This window comes from Mesoplodon densirostris, chromosome 3, assembly GCF_025265405.1.
Source record: "Mesoplodon densirostris isolate mMesDen1 chromosome 3, mMesDen1 primary haplotype, whole genome shotgun sequence".
In the NCBI taxonomy this organism is placed as follows: Eukaryota; Metazoa; Chordata; class Mammalia; order Artiodactyla; family Ziphiidae; genus Mesoplodon; species Mesoplodon densirostris.
Genome location: NC_082663.1, coordinates 107281563 through 107298844, shown reverse-complemented (window position 1 = coordinate 107298844; position 17282 = coordinate 107281563). Strand labels below are relative to the sequence as shown.

Genomic DNA, 17282 nt, shown 5'->3' with positions numbered 1-17282 from the left:
TCTCAGAAAAGGTATAAAAGGATTAATACACTAACCAGATTTGAAAAAGAAGTGTAAAGTCTCTTTCAGCAAATCTGATATTTTGCAACATATTAAATTATCAAAACATTTTAAATCTCAAAGGAAAGACTCTATCCTGACACAGTTCAACTCTATTCTGACAGAGTTCAGCATTTAAAATAATAAGACTGCTTGAACATGTTCTATTGTTGAGGTAAAAGTATGATCTATTACTACCTATCTCTACAGCTAGGTATTAAAAAAACAAGAAAATATTTGAAGTTGCCTTAATTGTTAAAAAAAAAAAAACTACTTTTCTTTAAATAGAAAGGGTGGGGGCAAAAAGCAGACTATGAGGTAGGGTGACAACTAAGTTACTCACCTCTCTTCTTCGCCTTCTAAGAGCTTCCTGTACGCACTGATTTCCATGTCCAGGGCTAACTTTACATCAAGAAGTTGTTCATAATCATTCAGCTGTTGCTGCATCTGATCCCGTATTTCCGCCATCTCTCTCTCTTTGTCAGACAGCATGCGGCGAGAGTTGTCTCTTTCTTTAGCAAGTAAGTCCTCCAACTCTTGAATCCTCTCCAAACATGCTCTAGACTTAAGATTCAAGGGAACACATTTACTTTCTAGGAACATTCCAACATTAGCACAAGGCAGCTATTCTAAACTATTTCCTGGACTGGAACAAATCCAATCTCTGACACCAGAATCAAAGAAAATTTTTATTTTAAGAAATTAAAAACCAAAATTTCTCCAATACAAAATACAGCCCTCGGGAAAGTTTTATCTTATAAAAAGGCTAGAAAAAGATATATTCATCAAATGTGTCATAAATGTACATACAATTTTTCTTTACTTGACCAAATAAAACAAAATTATAAGCTGTGGTTTTAGTAAAAGTCAAGTCTGGCTCCCCTGCAAACCATTTAGCTCAAAAGTATAAAGTAACAAAAGTAAAGAATTAAAAGATAGAAAACTCATTGACAAAAGGAACCTAGTATTTTTTGGAGAACTGCTGGAACTGTTCAGAAACTGAAGAAAAGCGATTCCGGTTACCACTTTAGAACTGTTATTCCTTCCCACACTCAATCAGCATGCAAAGACTATATGATATATGGTAGTCTGGAAATATTATTGTAAACATAGAAACTTCATATTTGGTATTAAAAAAATGAAAAATCACACATCCTATACCAGAAGGTTCATCTTAGAAACCTGTGGTTCACTAGGTAATTATTCATCTGTATTTCTCCAAGACAGAATTCATCTCCATAACCTCAGAAAATAACAAAGGTAATCAACTCAGAAAGACTCATGTATAGCTTAGGCCCTTAAATCACAAGTACCTGCACATCAAAGCAGGAGAGAAAGGGCACATACTGTGCAAAAGTTAAATCTAGAAGGCTAAAGATAAAAAGCAGCTCTATGTTATGCAGAAACACTACACTCCAGGTTAGTGAATTTATTTCTCACAGGGGTACAGATTAAAAAATTTGTAATTACTTTGCATGTATACTGGGGCTGGACAAGTAAGTAAACGGGATGGCAGAAACCAGGTTTCTTACTCTCAGAGAGCAGTTACAGGTAAGCAAGGAAGAAAGCCTAAAGTGAACCCAGTGGTACAGGGTTAGAGTCAGAGACATATGTATAAACTCTTGGTTACCTTAATATAAACACAAGTGGACAGAGATACAATTACAGATAAATGTGTAAACATGGGTTAGCATATACACATTTATTACCTAGCTCTGCCCATAAGCAGGCCTAGAAACAATGACACCCCAATACCACTGAGCATACTCAGTGCCCAGATCTTAATTTCTAGATGCCTCTCCAATAAAAAGAACCAGGGCTACTTGCAGAAATAGCTGATTCTAGTGCTGGGGCAGGGAAAATACAAGATGAGCCTAGAGCATCTTATAGAACCAGAAAGTAAAGAAGTGCTCAAAAAAAGGGGGAACATGGTAGCCAATCAGACAGAACTCCTTATAGCCAAAGCTAGAACAATCTGAGCCAATAAAACAATGTAGTATTCGATATTATATTAAAAAGCATTTTATAAAAACATTTCCATGAGTCCATACTGATATAAACAAATGAATGAATAAATAAATATACAAATAGAGGGGAAAAAAGATGAATCTTTACAAAAGAATTCCATTTAATAAAGGTAAATACTTTCTTCAGGATGTGGAGCTAAATTCCTGCCCTTTACCCTTGAGAGTGGGATGGACTTAGTGACTTGCTTCCCAAGAACAGGGTATGGAAAGGCAAAAATAGTAACTTAACAGTGGAGAAACCTGGCAAACACTGTCTTAATCAGTGATGACGGTTAACATCACCAGTGACGTTGTGTGTATGTCATGTAATCCCTGATATGATGTAACAATAACAAGAAGGGCACTTAAAATCCATAACCCCAGGCTGATCATGAGAAAAGCACCAGACAAACTTAGATTGGGGGACAGCCTACAGGACACCTGGACAGTTCTTCTCAAGACTTTCAAGGTCATGAAAAACAAAGAAAGCCTAAGAAACTGTCATAGACCAGAGGAGACTTACAGAGACCTGTGGTATCCTAAAACACAAAAACTACAGTAATAGAAAATCTGGTAAAATCCAAACAGCCTAGAGTCTAGTTGATAGTAATGTACCAATGTCAGTGTCTTAGTTTTGACAAATGAACCACAGTCACCTAAGATGCTAACAATGGAGATAAGGGAGGGAGATAAGGGAACTGTCTGTACCAGCTTTCTAACTTTTCTGTAAATCTACAATTATGCCAAATTAAAAAGGTTATTTAAAAAATAATCAACCAGGGACTTCCCTGGTGGCGCAGTGGTTAAAAATCCACCTGCCAATGCAGGGGACTTCGATCCCTGGTCGGGGAAGATCCCATATGCCACGGAGCAACTAAGCCCATGCACCACAACTACTGAGCCTGTGCTCTAGAGCCCACTCACCACAACTACTGAAGCCAGTGCACCCTAGAACCCACGTGCCGCAACTACTGAAGACAGCACGCTCTGGGGTCCTCATGCTGCAACTACTGAAGCCCACGTGCCTAGAAACCATGCTCTGCAACATGAGAAGCCACCACATTGGGAAGCCTGCACACTGCAACGAAGAGTAGCTGCCGCTCACTGCAACTAGAGAAAGCCCATGTGCAGCAACGAAGACCCAACACAGCCAAAAAAATTTTTTTAATTAAAAAAAAAATCAACCAATTTATTAAAATCCAGAGACATTCTATATCAGATGCAGGCATTCATCTCAAGAGTGATACTAAACAAAATCCTGCCTCAGAGAACTTGCATTTAACTGCATTTGCAAAAAGCCAGGCTATAAACTGAGAAATCCATTTTTTCTCCCTCTCAGGCTTATTATTTTTTTTGGAGGAAGAAAATATAAGAAGTGTAAAATGTGTCCTCTCTGGGAACTCCCTGGCGGTCCAGTGGTTAGGATTCCTCACTTCACTGCAGGGGGCACGGGTTCGATCTCTGGTCGGGGAACTAACATCCCGCAGGCCACGTGGTGTGGCCAAAAAATAAATAAAACGTCTCCTCTTCAATCAATCTCTTCACTTTTATCTCCCATGTGGGAGAAACAGATAGGCAACAAGGTAGAATCTAAAGGAACATAAACCACCCAAGATTCAGACTTAACTTCTGAGCCTCAATTTGTAAACACCAAAATGTCTCTATTTGTCCACCGTTGATGTTATAGAGTTCTTTAAGAGGGAAAAATCACAATCTAGGTATAAATAAGTTTTAAAGTTACTGAGTCGTTTTGTATTTTAAACAGAAATAGTTAAATGTAGTTTAAATAGCTGCTCTACACCTGCTTTGTAGTGAAATATAAAGAACACAACATGAGAGACAGACCTAGATTCTTCTTCCTGATTCTGCCATTAACTGTAACATACCTCACTAAACTGGTATCCACGTTAGGAAAAGGAAGAGGTCTAACTAAACTATCCGTTAAGATTCTGCCTGTAACTCTACAGGCAGATAGAGTTAATATTCTACTAACTGGTTTCTAATGGTCTTGGGTTTTCTTTGTTTTAAAGTATGTAACATAATTGTACCAGTTTATTATGATCTAGCTGCAACAGAAGTTTCCAGAGTTCGGGTGTTAGAAAAACAAAAAGTAGAGGTAATTTTAAAGTGCCACTGGAGACACTTTTGCCACTCAGTCTCTGACCAACCAATTAATTTGGCCAAAGTCAAATATCTAGATAGAAATGAAAGAAATGCTATAAGCAATATATGAAACTCCTAATTCCAAAACATAATAACACTATCATATATAAATCTTTAAAAATATTTTCTAAGTCAGCATTTTTTTATTTATTTATTTTTTTGTGGTACGCGGGCCTCTCACTGTTGTGGCCTCTCCCGTTGCCGAGCACAGGCTCCGGATGCACAGGCTCAGTGGCCATGGCTCACGGGCCCAGCCACCCTGTGGCATGTGGGAGCCTCCCAGACCAGGGCACGAACCCGCGTTCCCTGCGTCGGCAGGCAGACTCTCAACCACTGTGCTACCAGGGAAGCCCCTCTAAGTCAGCATTTTAAAGGCTATGTCAGGAAGGTCTTCAAGATGGCAGAGGAGCAAGACGTGGAGATCACCTTCCTCCCCACAAATACATCAGAAATACATCTACATGTGGAACAACTCCTACAGAACACCTACTGAACACTGGCAGAAGACCTCAGACTTCCCAAAAGGCAAGAAACTCCCCACATACCTGGGTAGGGCAAAAGAAAAAAGAAAAAACAGAGACAAAAGAACATGGACAGGACCTGCACCTCTGGGAGGGAGCTGTGAAGGAGGAAAAGTTTCCACACACTAGGAGGCCCCTTCACTGGGAGAGTTGTGGGGGGGGGGGTCAGGGGGGAAGCTTTGGAGCCACGGAAGAGAGCTCAGCAACAGGGGTGCAGAGGGCAAAGCGGAGAGATTCCCATACAGAGGATCAGTGCCGACCAGCACTCACCAGCCTGAGAGGCTCGTCTGCTCACCCGCCAGGGCAGGCAGGGTCTGGGAGCTGAGGCTCGGGCTTCAGAGGTCAGATCCCAAGGAGAGGACTGGGGTTGGCTGCGTGAACACAGACTGACGGGGGCTAGTGCGCCACAGCTAGCTGGGAGGGAGTCCGGGAAAAAGGCTGGACCTGCCTAAGAGGCAAGGGACTATTGTTTCGGGGTATGTGAGGAGAGGGGATTCAGGGCACCACCTGAACAAGCTCCAGAGATGGGCGCGAGCCACGGCTATCAGCATGGACACCACAGACGGGCATGAAACGCTAAGGCTGCTGCTGTAGCCACCAAGAAGCCTGTGTGCAAGTGCAAGTGCAGGTCACTATCCACACCTCCCCTCCAGAGAGCCTGTGCAGCCCGCCACTGCCAGGGTCCCGAGATCCAGGGACAACTTCCCCAGGAGAACACACGGCGCGCCTCAGGCTGCTGCAATGTCATGCTGGCCTCTGCTGCCGCAGGCTCGCCCCGCATCTGTACCCCTCCCCCCTCCCGGCCTGAGTGACCCAGAGCCCCCTAATCAGCTACTACTTTAACCCTGTCCTGTCTGAGCAAAGAACAGACACCCTCAGGTGACCTACACGCAGAGGCGGGGGCAACTCCAAAGCTGAACCCCAGGAGCTGTGCGAACAAAGAAGAGAAAGGGAAATTTCCCCCAGAAGCGTCATGAGCAGTGGATTGAATCTCCACAATCAACTTGTTGTACCCTGCATCTGTGGAATACCTGAATAGACAACAAATCATCCAAAACTGAGGTGGTGGACATCAGGAGCAACTGTAGACTTGGGGTTTGCCTTCTGCATCTCATTTGTTTCTGGTTTTACGTTTATCTAAGTTTACTAATTAGAGTTTATTATCTTTGGTAGATTTGTTTATTGATTTGGTTGCTTTCTTCCTTTTTTTTATATATAGATATATACAATTTTTTCCTTTTTCTCTTTTGCTGAATGTGTATGTGTATGCTTCTTTGTGAGATTTTCTACAGCTTTGCTTTTACCATTTGTCCTAGAGTTCTGTCTGTTTTTTCTGTTTTTTGTTTTTTTCATTACTATAGTTTTTAACGCTTGTTATCATTGGTGGATTTGTTTTTTGGTTTGGTTGCTCTCTACTTTCTTTTTTTAATTACTTTTTAATTTTATTTTATTTTTAATTTTTATTTTTTATTTTAATAACTATTTTATCTTTCTTTTTTTAGAATTTTTGAATTTTATTTATTTTTTTATAAAGCAGGTTCTTCTTAGCTATCCATTTTATACGTATTACTGTATATATGTCAATCCCAATCTCCCAGTTCATCACACCACCACCACCACCCCCTGCCACTTTCTCTTTCTTTCCTTTTTTCTCCCTTTTCCTCTGAGCCATGTGGCTGACAGGGTCCTGGTGCTCCAGCCAGGTGTCAGGCCTTTGCCTCTGAGGTGGGAGAGCCAAGTTCAGGACACTGGTCCACCAAAGACCTCCCGGCTCCACGTAATATCAAACAGCAAAAGCTCTCCCAGAGATCACCAACTCAACGCTAAGACCCAGCTCCACTCAACGACCAGCAAGCTCCAGTGATGGACACCCTATGCCAAACAACTAGCAAGACAGGAACACAACCCCACTCATTAGCAGAGAGGCTGCCTAAAATCAAAATAAGTTCACAGACACACCAAAACACACCACTGGATGCGGTCCTGCCCACCAGAAAGACAAAATCCAGCCTCATCCACCAGAACACAGGCACTAATCCCCTCCACCAGGAAGCCTGCACAACCCACTGAACCAACTTTAGCCACTGGGGACAGACACCAAAAACAACGGGAACTACGAGCCTGCAGCCTGTAAAAAGGAGACCCCAAACACAGTAAGTTAAGCAAAATGAGAAGACAGAAATACACAGCAGATGAAGGAGCAAGGTGAAAACCCACCAGACCCAACAAATGAAGAGGAAATAGGCAGTCTACCTAAAAAAGAATTCAGACGAATGATAGTAAAGATGATCCAAAATCTTAGAAATAGAATGGAGAAAACACAAAAAATGTTTAACAAAGACCTAGAAAAACTAAAGAGCAAAACAAACAATGATGAACAACACAATTAATGAAATTAAAAATTCTCTAGAAGGAATCAATAGCAGAATAACTGAGGCAGAAGAACGGATAACAGACCTGGAAGACAAAATAGTGGAAATAACTACCGCAGAGCAGAATAAAGAAAAAAGAATGAAAAGAATTGAGGACAGTCTTAGAGACCTCTGGTACAACATTAAACGCACCAACATTCGAATTACTGGGGTCCCAGAAAAAGAAGAGAAAAAGAAAGGGACTGAGAAAATATTTGAAGAGACTGTAGTTGAAAACTTCCCTAACATGGGAAAGGAAATAGTGAATCAAGTCCAGGAAGTGCAGAGAGTCCCATACAGAATAAATCCAAGGAGAAACACGCCAAGACACATATTAATCAAATTATCAAAAATTAAATACAAAGAAAAAATATTAAAAGCAGCAAGGGGAAAGCAACAAATAACATACAAGGGAATCCCCATAAGGTTACAGCTGATCTTTCAGCAGAAACTCTGTAAGCCAGAAGGGAGTGGCAGGACATATTTAAAGAGATGAAAGGGAAAAACGTACAACCAAGATTACTCTACCCAGCAAGGATCTCATTCAGATTCGACAGAGAAATTAAAATCTTTACAGACAAGCAAAAGCTAAGAGAATTCAGCACCACCAAACCAGCTTTACCACAAATTCTAAAGGAACTACTCTAGGCAGGAAATACAAAAGAAGGAAAAGACCTACAATAACAAACCCAAAATAATTAAGAAAATGGTAATGGGAACATACATATCGATAATTACCTTAAACGCAAATGGATTAAATGCTCCAACCAGGGCTTCCCTGGTGGCACAGTGGTTGAGAGTCTGCCTGCCGATGCAGGGGACACGGGTTTGTGCCCCAGTCCGGGAAGATCCCACGTGCCGCGGAGCGGCTAGGCCCATGAGCCATGGCCGCTGAGCCTGCGCGACCAAAGCCTGTGCTCCGCAACGTGAGAGGCCACAACAGTGAGAGGCCCGTGTACCGCAAAAAAAAAAAAAAAAAAAAAAAGCTCCAACCAAAAGACATAGACTAGCTGAATGGATACAAAAACAAGACCCGTATATATGCTGTCTACAAGAAACCCACTTCAGACCTAGTAACACATGCAGACTGAAAGTGAGGGGATGGAAAAATACATTCCATGCAAATGGAAATCAAAAGAAAGCTGGAGTAGCAATTCCCGTATCAGACAAATTAGACTTTAAAAAGAGACAAAGAAGGACACTACATAATGATCAAGGGGATCAATCCAAGAAGAAGATATAACAATTGTAAATATTTATGCACTCAACATAGGAGCACCTCAGTACATAAGGCAAATGCTAACAGCCATAAAAGGGGAAATCGACAATAACACCATCATAGTAGGGGACTTCAACACCCCACTTTCACCAATGGACAGGTCATCCAAAATTAAAATAAATAAGGAAACACAAGCTTTAAATGATACATTAAACAAGATGGACTTAACTGATATTTATAGGACATGCCATACAAAAACAACAGAATATATTTTCTTCTCAAGTGCTCATGGAACATTCTCCAGGATAGATCATATCTTGGGTCACAAATCAAGCCTTGGTAAATTTAAGAAAACTGAAATCATATCAAGTATCTTTTCCGACCACAACGTTATGAGACTAGATATCAATTACAGGAAAAAATCTGTAAAAAATACAAACACATGGAGGCTAAATAATACACTACTACCTAAGCAAGAGATCACTGAAGAAATCAAAGAGGAAATCAAAAAATACCTAGAAACTAATGACAATGAAAACACAATGACCCAAAACCTATGGGATGCAGCAAAAGCAGTTCTAAGAGGGAAGTTTATAGCAATAAAATCCTACCGCAAAAAACAACAAACATCTCAAATACACAACCTAACCTTACACCTAAAGCAATTAGAGAAAGAACAAAAACACCCCCAAGTTAGCAGAAGGAAAGAAATCATAAAGACCAGATCAGAAATAAATGAAAAAGAAATGAAGGACACAATAGAAAAGATCAATGAAACTAAAGGCTGGTTCTTTGAGAAGATAAACAAAATTGATAAACCATTAGCCAGACTCATGAAGAAAAAAAGGGAGAAGACTCAAATCAGTACAATTAGAAATGAAAAAGGCGAAGTAACAACTGACACTGCAGAAATACAAAGGATCATGAGAGATTACTACAAGCAACTATATGCCAATAAAATGGACAACCTGGAAGAAATGGACAAATTCTTAGAAATGCACAACCTGCCAAGACTGAACCAGGAAGAAATAGAAAATTTTAAACAGACCAATCACAGGCACTGAAATTGAGACTGTGATTAAAAATCTTCCAACAAAGAAAAGCCCAGGACCAGATGGCTTCACAGGCAAATTCTATCATACATTTAGAGAAGAGCACCTATTCGTCTCAAACTCTTCCAAAATACAGCAGAGGGAGGAACACTCCTAAATTCATTCTACAAGGCAACCATCACCCTAATACCAAAACCAGACAAAGATGTCACAAAGAAAGAAAACTACAGGCCAATATCACTGATGAACATAGATGCAAAAATGCTCAACAAAATACTAGCAAACAGAATCCAACAGCACATTAAAAGGATCATACAGCATGATCAAGTGGGGTTTACCCCAGGAATGCAAGGATTCTTCAATATACGCAAATCAATGTGATAAACCATATTAACAAACTGAAGGAGAAAAACCATAAGATCATCTCAAAAGATGCAGAAAAAGCTTTTAACAAAATTCAACATCCATTTATGATAAAAACCCTCCAAAAAGTCGGCATAGAGGGAACTTACCGCAACATAATAAAGGCCATTTATGACAAACTCACAGCCAACATTGTTCTCAATGGTGAAAAAGTGAAACCATTTCCTCTAAGATCGGGAACAAGACAAGGTTGCCCACTCTCACCACTATTATTCAACATAGTTTTGGAACTTTTACCCACAACAATCAGAGAAGAAAAAGAAAAGGAATACAAATCGGAAAAGAAGTAAAGCTGTCACTGTTTGCAGATGACATGATACTATACATAGAGAAGAATCCTAAAGATGATACCAGAAAACTACTAGAGCTAATCAATGAATTTGGTAAAGTAGCAGGACACAAAATTAATGCACAGAAATCTCTTGCATTCCTAGACACTAATGATGAAAAATCTGAAAGAGAAATTAAGGAAACACTCCCATTTACCACTGCAACAAAAAGAATAAAATACCTAGGAATTAACCTACCTAAGGAGACAAAAGACCTGTATGCAGAAAATTATAAGACACTGATGAAAGAAATTAAAGATGATACAAATAGATGGAGAGATATACCATGTTCTTGGATTGGAAGAATCAACATTGTGAAAATGACTATACTACGCAAAGCAATCTACAGATTCAATGCAATCCCTATCAAACTACCAATGGCATTTTTCACAGAACTAGGACCAAAAATTTCGCAATTTGTTTGGAAACACAAAAGACCCCAAATAGCCAAAGCAATCTTCAGAAAGAAAAACAGAGCTGGAGGAATCAGGCTCCCGGACTTCAGACTATACTACAAAGCTACAGTAATCAAGACAGTATGGTACTGGCACAAAAACAGAAAGACAGATCAATGGAACAGGATAGAAAGCCCAGAGATAAACCCACGCACATATGGTCACCTTATTTTTGATAAAGGAGGCAAGAATATACAATGGAGAAAAGACAGCCTCTTCAATAAGTGGTGCTGGGAAAACTCGACAGCTACATGTAAAAGAATAAAATTAGAACACTCCCTAACACTATACACAAAAATAAACTCAAAATGGATTAAAGACCTAAATGTAAGGCCAGAAACTATGAAACTCTTAGAGGAAAACATAGGCAGAACACTCTATGACATAAATCACAGCAAGATCCTTTTTGACCCACGTCCCAGAGAAATGGAAATAAAAACAAAAATAAACAAATGGGACCTAATGAAACTTCAAAGCTTTTGCACAGCAAAGGAAACCATAAAGAAGACCAACAGACAACCCTCAGAATGGGAGAAAATATTTTCAAATGAAGCAACTGACAAAGGATTAATCTCCAAAATTTATAAGCAGCTCATGCAGCTCAATAGCAAAAAAACAAACAACCCAATCCAAAAATGGGCAGAAGACCTAAATACACATTTCTCCAAAGATATACAGACTGCCAACAAACACATGAAAGAATGCTCAACATCAATCATTAGAGAAATGCAAATCAAAACTACAATGAGATATCATCTCACACCAGTCAGAATGGCCATCATCAAAAAATCTACAAACAATAAATGCTGGAGAGGGTGTGGAAAAAAAGGAACACTCTTGCACTGCTGGTGGGAATGTGAATTGGTACAGCCACTATGGAGAACAGTATGGAGGTTCCTTTAAAAACTACAAATAGAACTACCATATGACCCAGCAATCCCACTACTGGGCATATACCCTGAGGAAACCATAATTCAAAAAGAGACATGTACCAAAATGTTCATTGCAGCTCTATTTACAATAGCCCGGAGATGGAAACAACCTAAGTGTCCATCATCGGATGAATGGATAAAGAAGATGTGGCACATATATACAATGGAATATTACTCAGCCATAAAAAGAAAAGAAATTGAGCTATTTGTAATGAGGTGGATAGACCTAGAGTCTGTCATACAGAGTGAAGTAAGTCAGAAAGAGAAAGACAAATACCGTATGCTAACCCATATATATGGAATTTAAGAAAAAAAAATGTCATGAAGAACCTAGGGGTAAAACAGGAATAAAGACACAGACCTACTTGAGAATGGACTTGAGGATATGGGGAGGGGTAAGGGTAAGCTGCCACAAAGCGAGACAGAGGCATGGACATATATACACTACCAAACGTAAGGTAGATAGCTAGTGGGAAGCAGCCGCATAGCACAGGGAGATCAGCTCGGTGCTTTGTGACCGCCTGGAGGGGTGGGATAGGGAGGGTGGGAGGGAGGGAGACACAAGAGGGAAGGGATATGGGAACAGATGTATATGTATAACTGATTCACTTTGTTATAAAGCAGAAACTAATTTTAAAAAAAAAAAGAGTCATGTACCACAATGTTCATTGCAGCTCTATTTACAATAGCCAGGACATGGAAGCAACCTAAGTGTCCATTGACAGATGAATGGATAAAGGACATGTGGCACATATATACAATGGAATATTACTCAGCCACAAAAAGAAACAAAATTGAGTTATTTGTAGTGAGGTGGATGGACCTAGACTCTGTCATACAGAGTGAAGTAAGTCAGAAAGAGAAAAACAAATACCGTATGCTAACACATATATGGAATCTAAAAAGAAAAGATAGTTCTGAAGAACCTAGGGGCACGACAGGAACAAAGAGGCAGACATAGCGAATGCACTTGAGGACACGGGGAGGGGGAAGGGTAAGCTGGGACAAAGTGAGAGTAGCATGGACTTATATATACTACCAAATGTAAAATAGGTAACTAGTGGGAAGCGGCTGCATAGCACAGGGAGATCAGCTCAGTGCTTTGTGACCACCTAGAGAGGCGGGATAGGGAGGGTGGGAGGGAGAAGCAAGAGGGAGGAGATATGGGGATATATGTATATGTATAGCTTATTCACTTTGTTATAAATTAGAAACTAACACACCATTGTAAAGCAATTATACTCCAATAAAGATGTTTAAAATAATTTTTAAATAAAAAATAAAGGCTATGTCAATTTTAAGTATAACTAAAGAAGTACTTCCCTAACATGAGTCACTTAACCAAAAAGGAAGTTCTATGGCCTAACATGCAGCATGAAGAAACTAAGACACCACAACAAATACAATTAAGATATACAGTACAAAAAATATGTGGCTTTTTTCTTTTTGGTGATCTTTTTAAGGTTAAAATTTATCAACCAAAGGAGATATCCCTCAAGATACATTATTTATCATAAAATCTGATACCAGTAATGAATAGATGAAAGGATCATTCCCCATCCCCCTGAAATTTAGATAGAAATTTAAAACTATTCTGGCTGAAGGAGGTGCTTCTCTCCTATTTCCTAAGGAGTGAACTCCTCAAAACCTCCAGGGCCCTGCCTAATATTTTTTAAAAACCACTAACCTGAAGTTAACCAAAAAACTTGCAAAGATGGGAACATAACTACCAGGGAAACAGCCCTGGACCTGAGTCAGAAGAGGTAGCTACCAAATTTCAGAGCCTACCACTATTTAACCACAGGCAAGTCTTAGTCTCTTCATCTGTAAAACATCCATAGGTAGCATAATCAAGTGGATTAAGCACCGGCCACATCCCCCCACCCCCCAAAAGACAGGGAATTGTAAAATTGAGGAAGAGGGGATAATTAGAATATGATTTATTAGATGGATAAAAGTAGTAAATGTCAACTCAGAGTAAAAACAGACAGGACTATTTTTGGAAAGGTACCTATTAAATGGTGCAATGGAAAAGAGATTGTTAAATTATTTTCTTTTTTTCTAGAATGCACTTATTCTCACAGGCATGCTCTGAAAGGCCAAATTCTTTTTTTTTTTAACATCTTTATTGGAGTATAATTGCTTTACAATGGTGTGTTAGTTTCTGCTTTATAACAAAGTGAATCAGCTATACATATACATATATCCCCATATCTCCTCCCTCTTGCGTCTCCCTCCCACCCTCCCTATCCCACCCCTCTAGGTGGTGAGATTGTTAAATTCTTAAAAGAAAATCTTTGAAGAGAGTGAGGTGTAAAGGGAAAAACTGGGAACTATGAAAGAAACCCATTTATCAGCCTACAGTCTCTGGGCCGGTCATTAAACTCACCCAGGTCTGTGGTCAGACTGAATGAACTCAAAGTTCCTTGTCCTTCCAGCTCTACTGTTACATGAAAACTTCAAAATACTATCAGAACAAAATAGGTCCAAAATAATTTTTAAATTTACGTTGTGAGTAATAAAGTACACATGATAGGCATTGTAAAAACTTCTATTTTTTAATTTTTTTTACATCACCCTGTTTTACATAACTCATTGCTTTCTAAATTCCTACAATAAATGTCTTCAGTTTTACAATCAGAAAAGAATATTACTAAAAACAAAAGAAAAAGAAAGCTTAATCAAGAATAAAAAAGTTTACTCATGTGGAAAATTTAAAACAACAAAATTTCCTCCCTTAAGGAAAACAGAAGCTTAAGTTACTTCCCGAGTAATTAAGGTGAGCAGATTATCAAAACATTCTGCATTCTTATATGGTTGTATATGTACTTTGTGTGCACATCGACATCACCCTCAGACTAAAAACCAGATTTCAGGCAGTGTCCACACCTGCTTACACTGCACTCAGAGTGCACCACCATCACATACTGACAGGCACCCATCAACACAACCAGTAACAGTCATGCAACAGGCGTGCCAATGAATCAATGAGTCACTAAATTCTTAACTAAGACGCAAATTGATGCTACTTCCCAAGATACTAACTATTGGGTATTCTAAGCACGGAAAGAATTTGTCTAGAAACACAAAGCATTTACCACCCACACAGAATTTCTGCAGGTTTTTCTTCATTATGGTTTCTAAATGGGATGAAAAAGAGTACGTTGGAAAGAGCACTATGTGGAGATCAGGCTGCTGGATGGGTCAGAAAACCTGGGGTAAACCCAAGGAATAAGCCAGCAGGTTGCACCCTCAAGGGCAGCTCTGAGTAATCTATTAGGTCAGGAACAACGGTCTCTGCTCAGAGGATGCTTATGAAATGACGAATAGAAAAAAATCTGGACAGCACTCTGAAACCAGAATTCAGGAAAATACTATCCTCTCTGAAAAGTGATTTCAGGCAGAGCTGAGCAGGTAGACTACCGTGGAAGTGGCCTTCAAGTACAACTCCCACGCTTACTTACCTCTTTCTGTAGATTAGAAAGCTGAGATGAGAGACTCTCAATTCTCATACGACTTTCCATCAGTTCTTCCCTGGCGCTATTGACAGTAGATGTATTCATCTCTGACGACAGTCTGGCATTCTCAAGCTAAATAAGGAAGCAGACCATAGTCAGTTTTATCTAGTGAATTAGAACAAACAAATGAGGAACCATGATTCATCTCAAGGCTTCTCATTTCAAACCTACACCCTGCCAGTAACTAGTTGATGAAACAGGAAAAGCATCATGAAGTTTGCTGATGTGTTATGAATTACCTTAAAAGTCTTTCTGCCTTTTCGGCTCAATTCCCAATATAGGAGCTTAACAATGCTGATATACCTGGGTCTTTACCCAAAATTTAGTGCTTCAATATTTCATCCATTATATCTCTAATATCTCAGATAACACTGCTAATAAGGAGACTGAACAGGAGCAATTTAACTGTGGTGGCATTTGTAGGACAACAAGCATCATACACCCCTAACCCACCAAATCTGATACAGAATATAAAGCAATAAGCAGAAAGTACTAATTAAGAGGTTATTTCAAACCAAACAGACACACTTCCTTTCAGAAGCAAAAAAACAGCTCCTCTGGTAGAAACAATATCCCGCTCCTCCAAATGCCCACAGCATTCTGTTCTGCATGTGTCTCAGGCACATTTTTTATGTATGTCTCCTCCTTGGCTCCCTTTGAGGCCAGAGTCTCTTTGACCGACTGATCCTTACTTTAGCTCTGTCACTGCCCAGCACAATGCCAGCACTGAGTAAGTGCGGAACAACTAAATGTAGGGATTAAAAGATCTCTCCCTCTCACCAGGCAATTACTACTTCATAACATGGATTTAAAGCAACATGAACAATTTGAGGCCATGCAATGGAAATTATTTTCAACACCTCTATGACCCTAATTTTCTAAGTCTTCCACTAATAACTCTTTTTAATCAAATCATGTAACATTTAACACATGGGGCTAAAATTATTTACTATGAAAGCCCGTACTCAGTGATTTAATAAATTTTTGCATTGTCTCCTAATACAAGAGAGAAGTTTCTATAGTCTTTTTTTAATGAATAATTAGTGGCAGAGGAAACTGCAGACACTGTCCATTTGGCCTTTGTTCAAAAAAGCCCAAAGTGTGGTGGTCACAACCTATGTACAATGATGACATGGAAGTCAGAACTAGATGCAGTCCAACAAGATTAGTACTTGTTACTGAAGGAAAAGCTATTTTCAGATGGCTGGAGTTTAACTAATATGACTTGACATGAATGATCAGTTGGACAAAGAGAAAAACCTTACCTTTGATAAAAGTGGAATAGCCCTACTTTCTTTGAATAATCTCTAATAACATTTACTTTATAAAAAACTGCTTTCTTAAAAAAAAAATCTATTTTTTATATTCATGGAGACTAAGGGAATTCATTTAAGAAAACTAGAACAAACCAAACATCAAGTCACGTTCTCAGGGAGACTATGAAACAAAGGCTTCAAGTGTGTAAAGCCATCCCTAGAAGAGTCTGCTCACTTTGGCGTGGTAAGTCTGCTCCAGCTCTTCCTTGTACAGCTTGACTTGGGCATCGTGTTGCTCTCTCATCTCATGAAGGGCTTGAGCCAGCTTGTACTCATACTCAACCTGACGCCCAGAATCCACCTCTACCAAGCGAGTTTCATGCTTCCTTCTGGTCTCATTAATCTCCTAGGGGGGAAAAATGACATAAAACCAAGTTACTTACCATAGCTGCACTGGTACAAGTCTGAGTGACATCAAGGCCATCTGAAGTATTACACACCAAGCTCCTCATGTTTTGTCCTAGGGCAAGTATGTGAATAGATACTTTTTTGCCTTCATTTTCAAGTGAGAAGATTTTTGAGCTGGAACTAATGACAGAAATGGTAGCATCTCAAGCCCTAGGAATTTTATGTTTTTTTCAGTAGCGCACCTATTTATTTCTCTAAAGGCAAGGAATGGCTGGAAGACTTACTAAAGTACCATGCAATCGTGGATAACTAGGTACACTGAATAGCACGTAATTATTTTTCTAAATTGTACTGATGATACTAAGGACAACTCTGAAAAAAATCTACAAGATAAGTTAGAAACTTATCAGCAAAACTTCAACTGGAAGATTTATACATAATAAAACTTTTCTTAGGCATACTAAGATGTAATAGACAGAGCAAGCTAATTTACATGACTTATCCTAACAGCTGGCAGTGTTAAGGTATCAACATCAATTGATACAGAATC

The 17282-nt window shown here is 39.4% G+C and overlaps 1 protein-coding gene across 1 annotated transcript in view; it reads right to left on the bottom strand.

The window, feature by feature from the left end:
- LMNB1 (lamin B1) overlaps positions 1 to 17282 on the bottom strand; it is a 70638-nt gene that overhangs the window by 15332 nt on the left and 38024 nt on the right. The window contains exons 5-7 of the mRNA XM_060093299.1: positions 16560 to 16730; positions 15015 to 15140; positions 383 to 603 (exon numbers count right to left, since the gene is read on the bottom strand). Of these exons, the coding sequence (XP_059949282.1) occupies positions 383 to 603; positions 15015 to 15140; positions 16560 to 16730 (518 nt within the window). The remainder of the gene's footprint in view (positions 1 to 382; positions 604 to 15014; positions 15141 to 16559; positions 16731 to 17282) is intronic.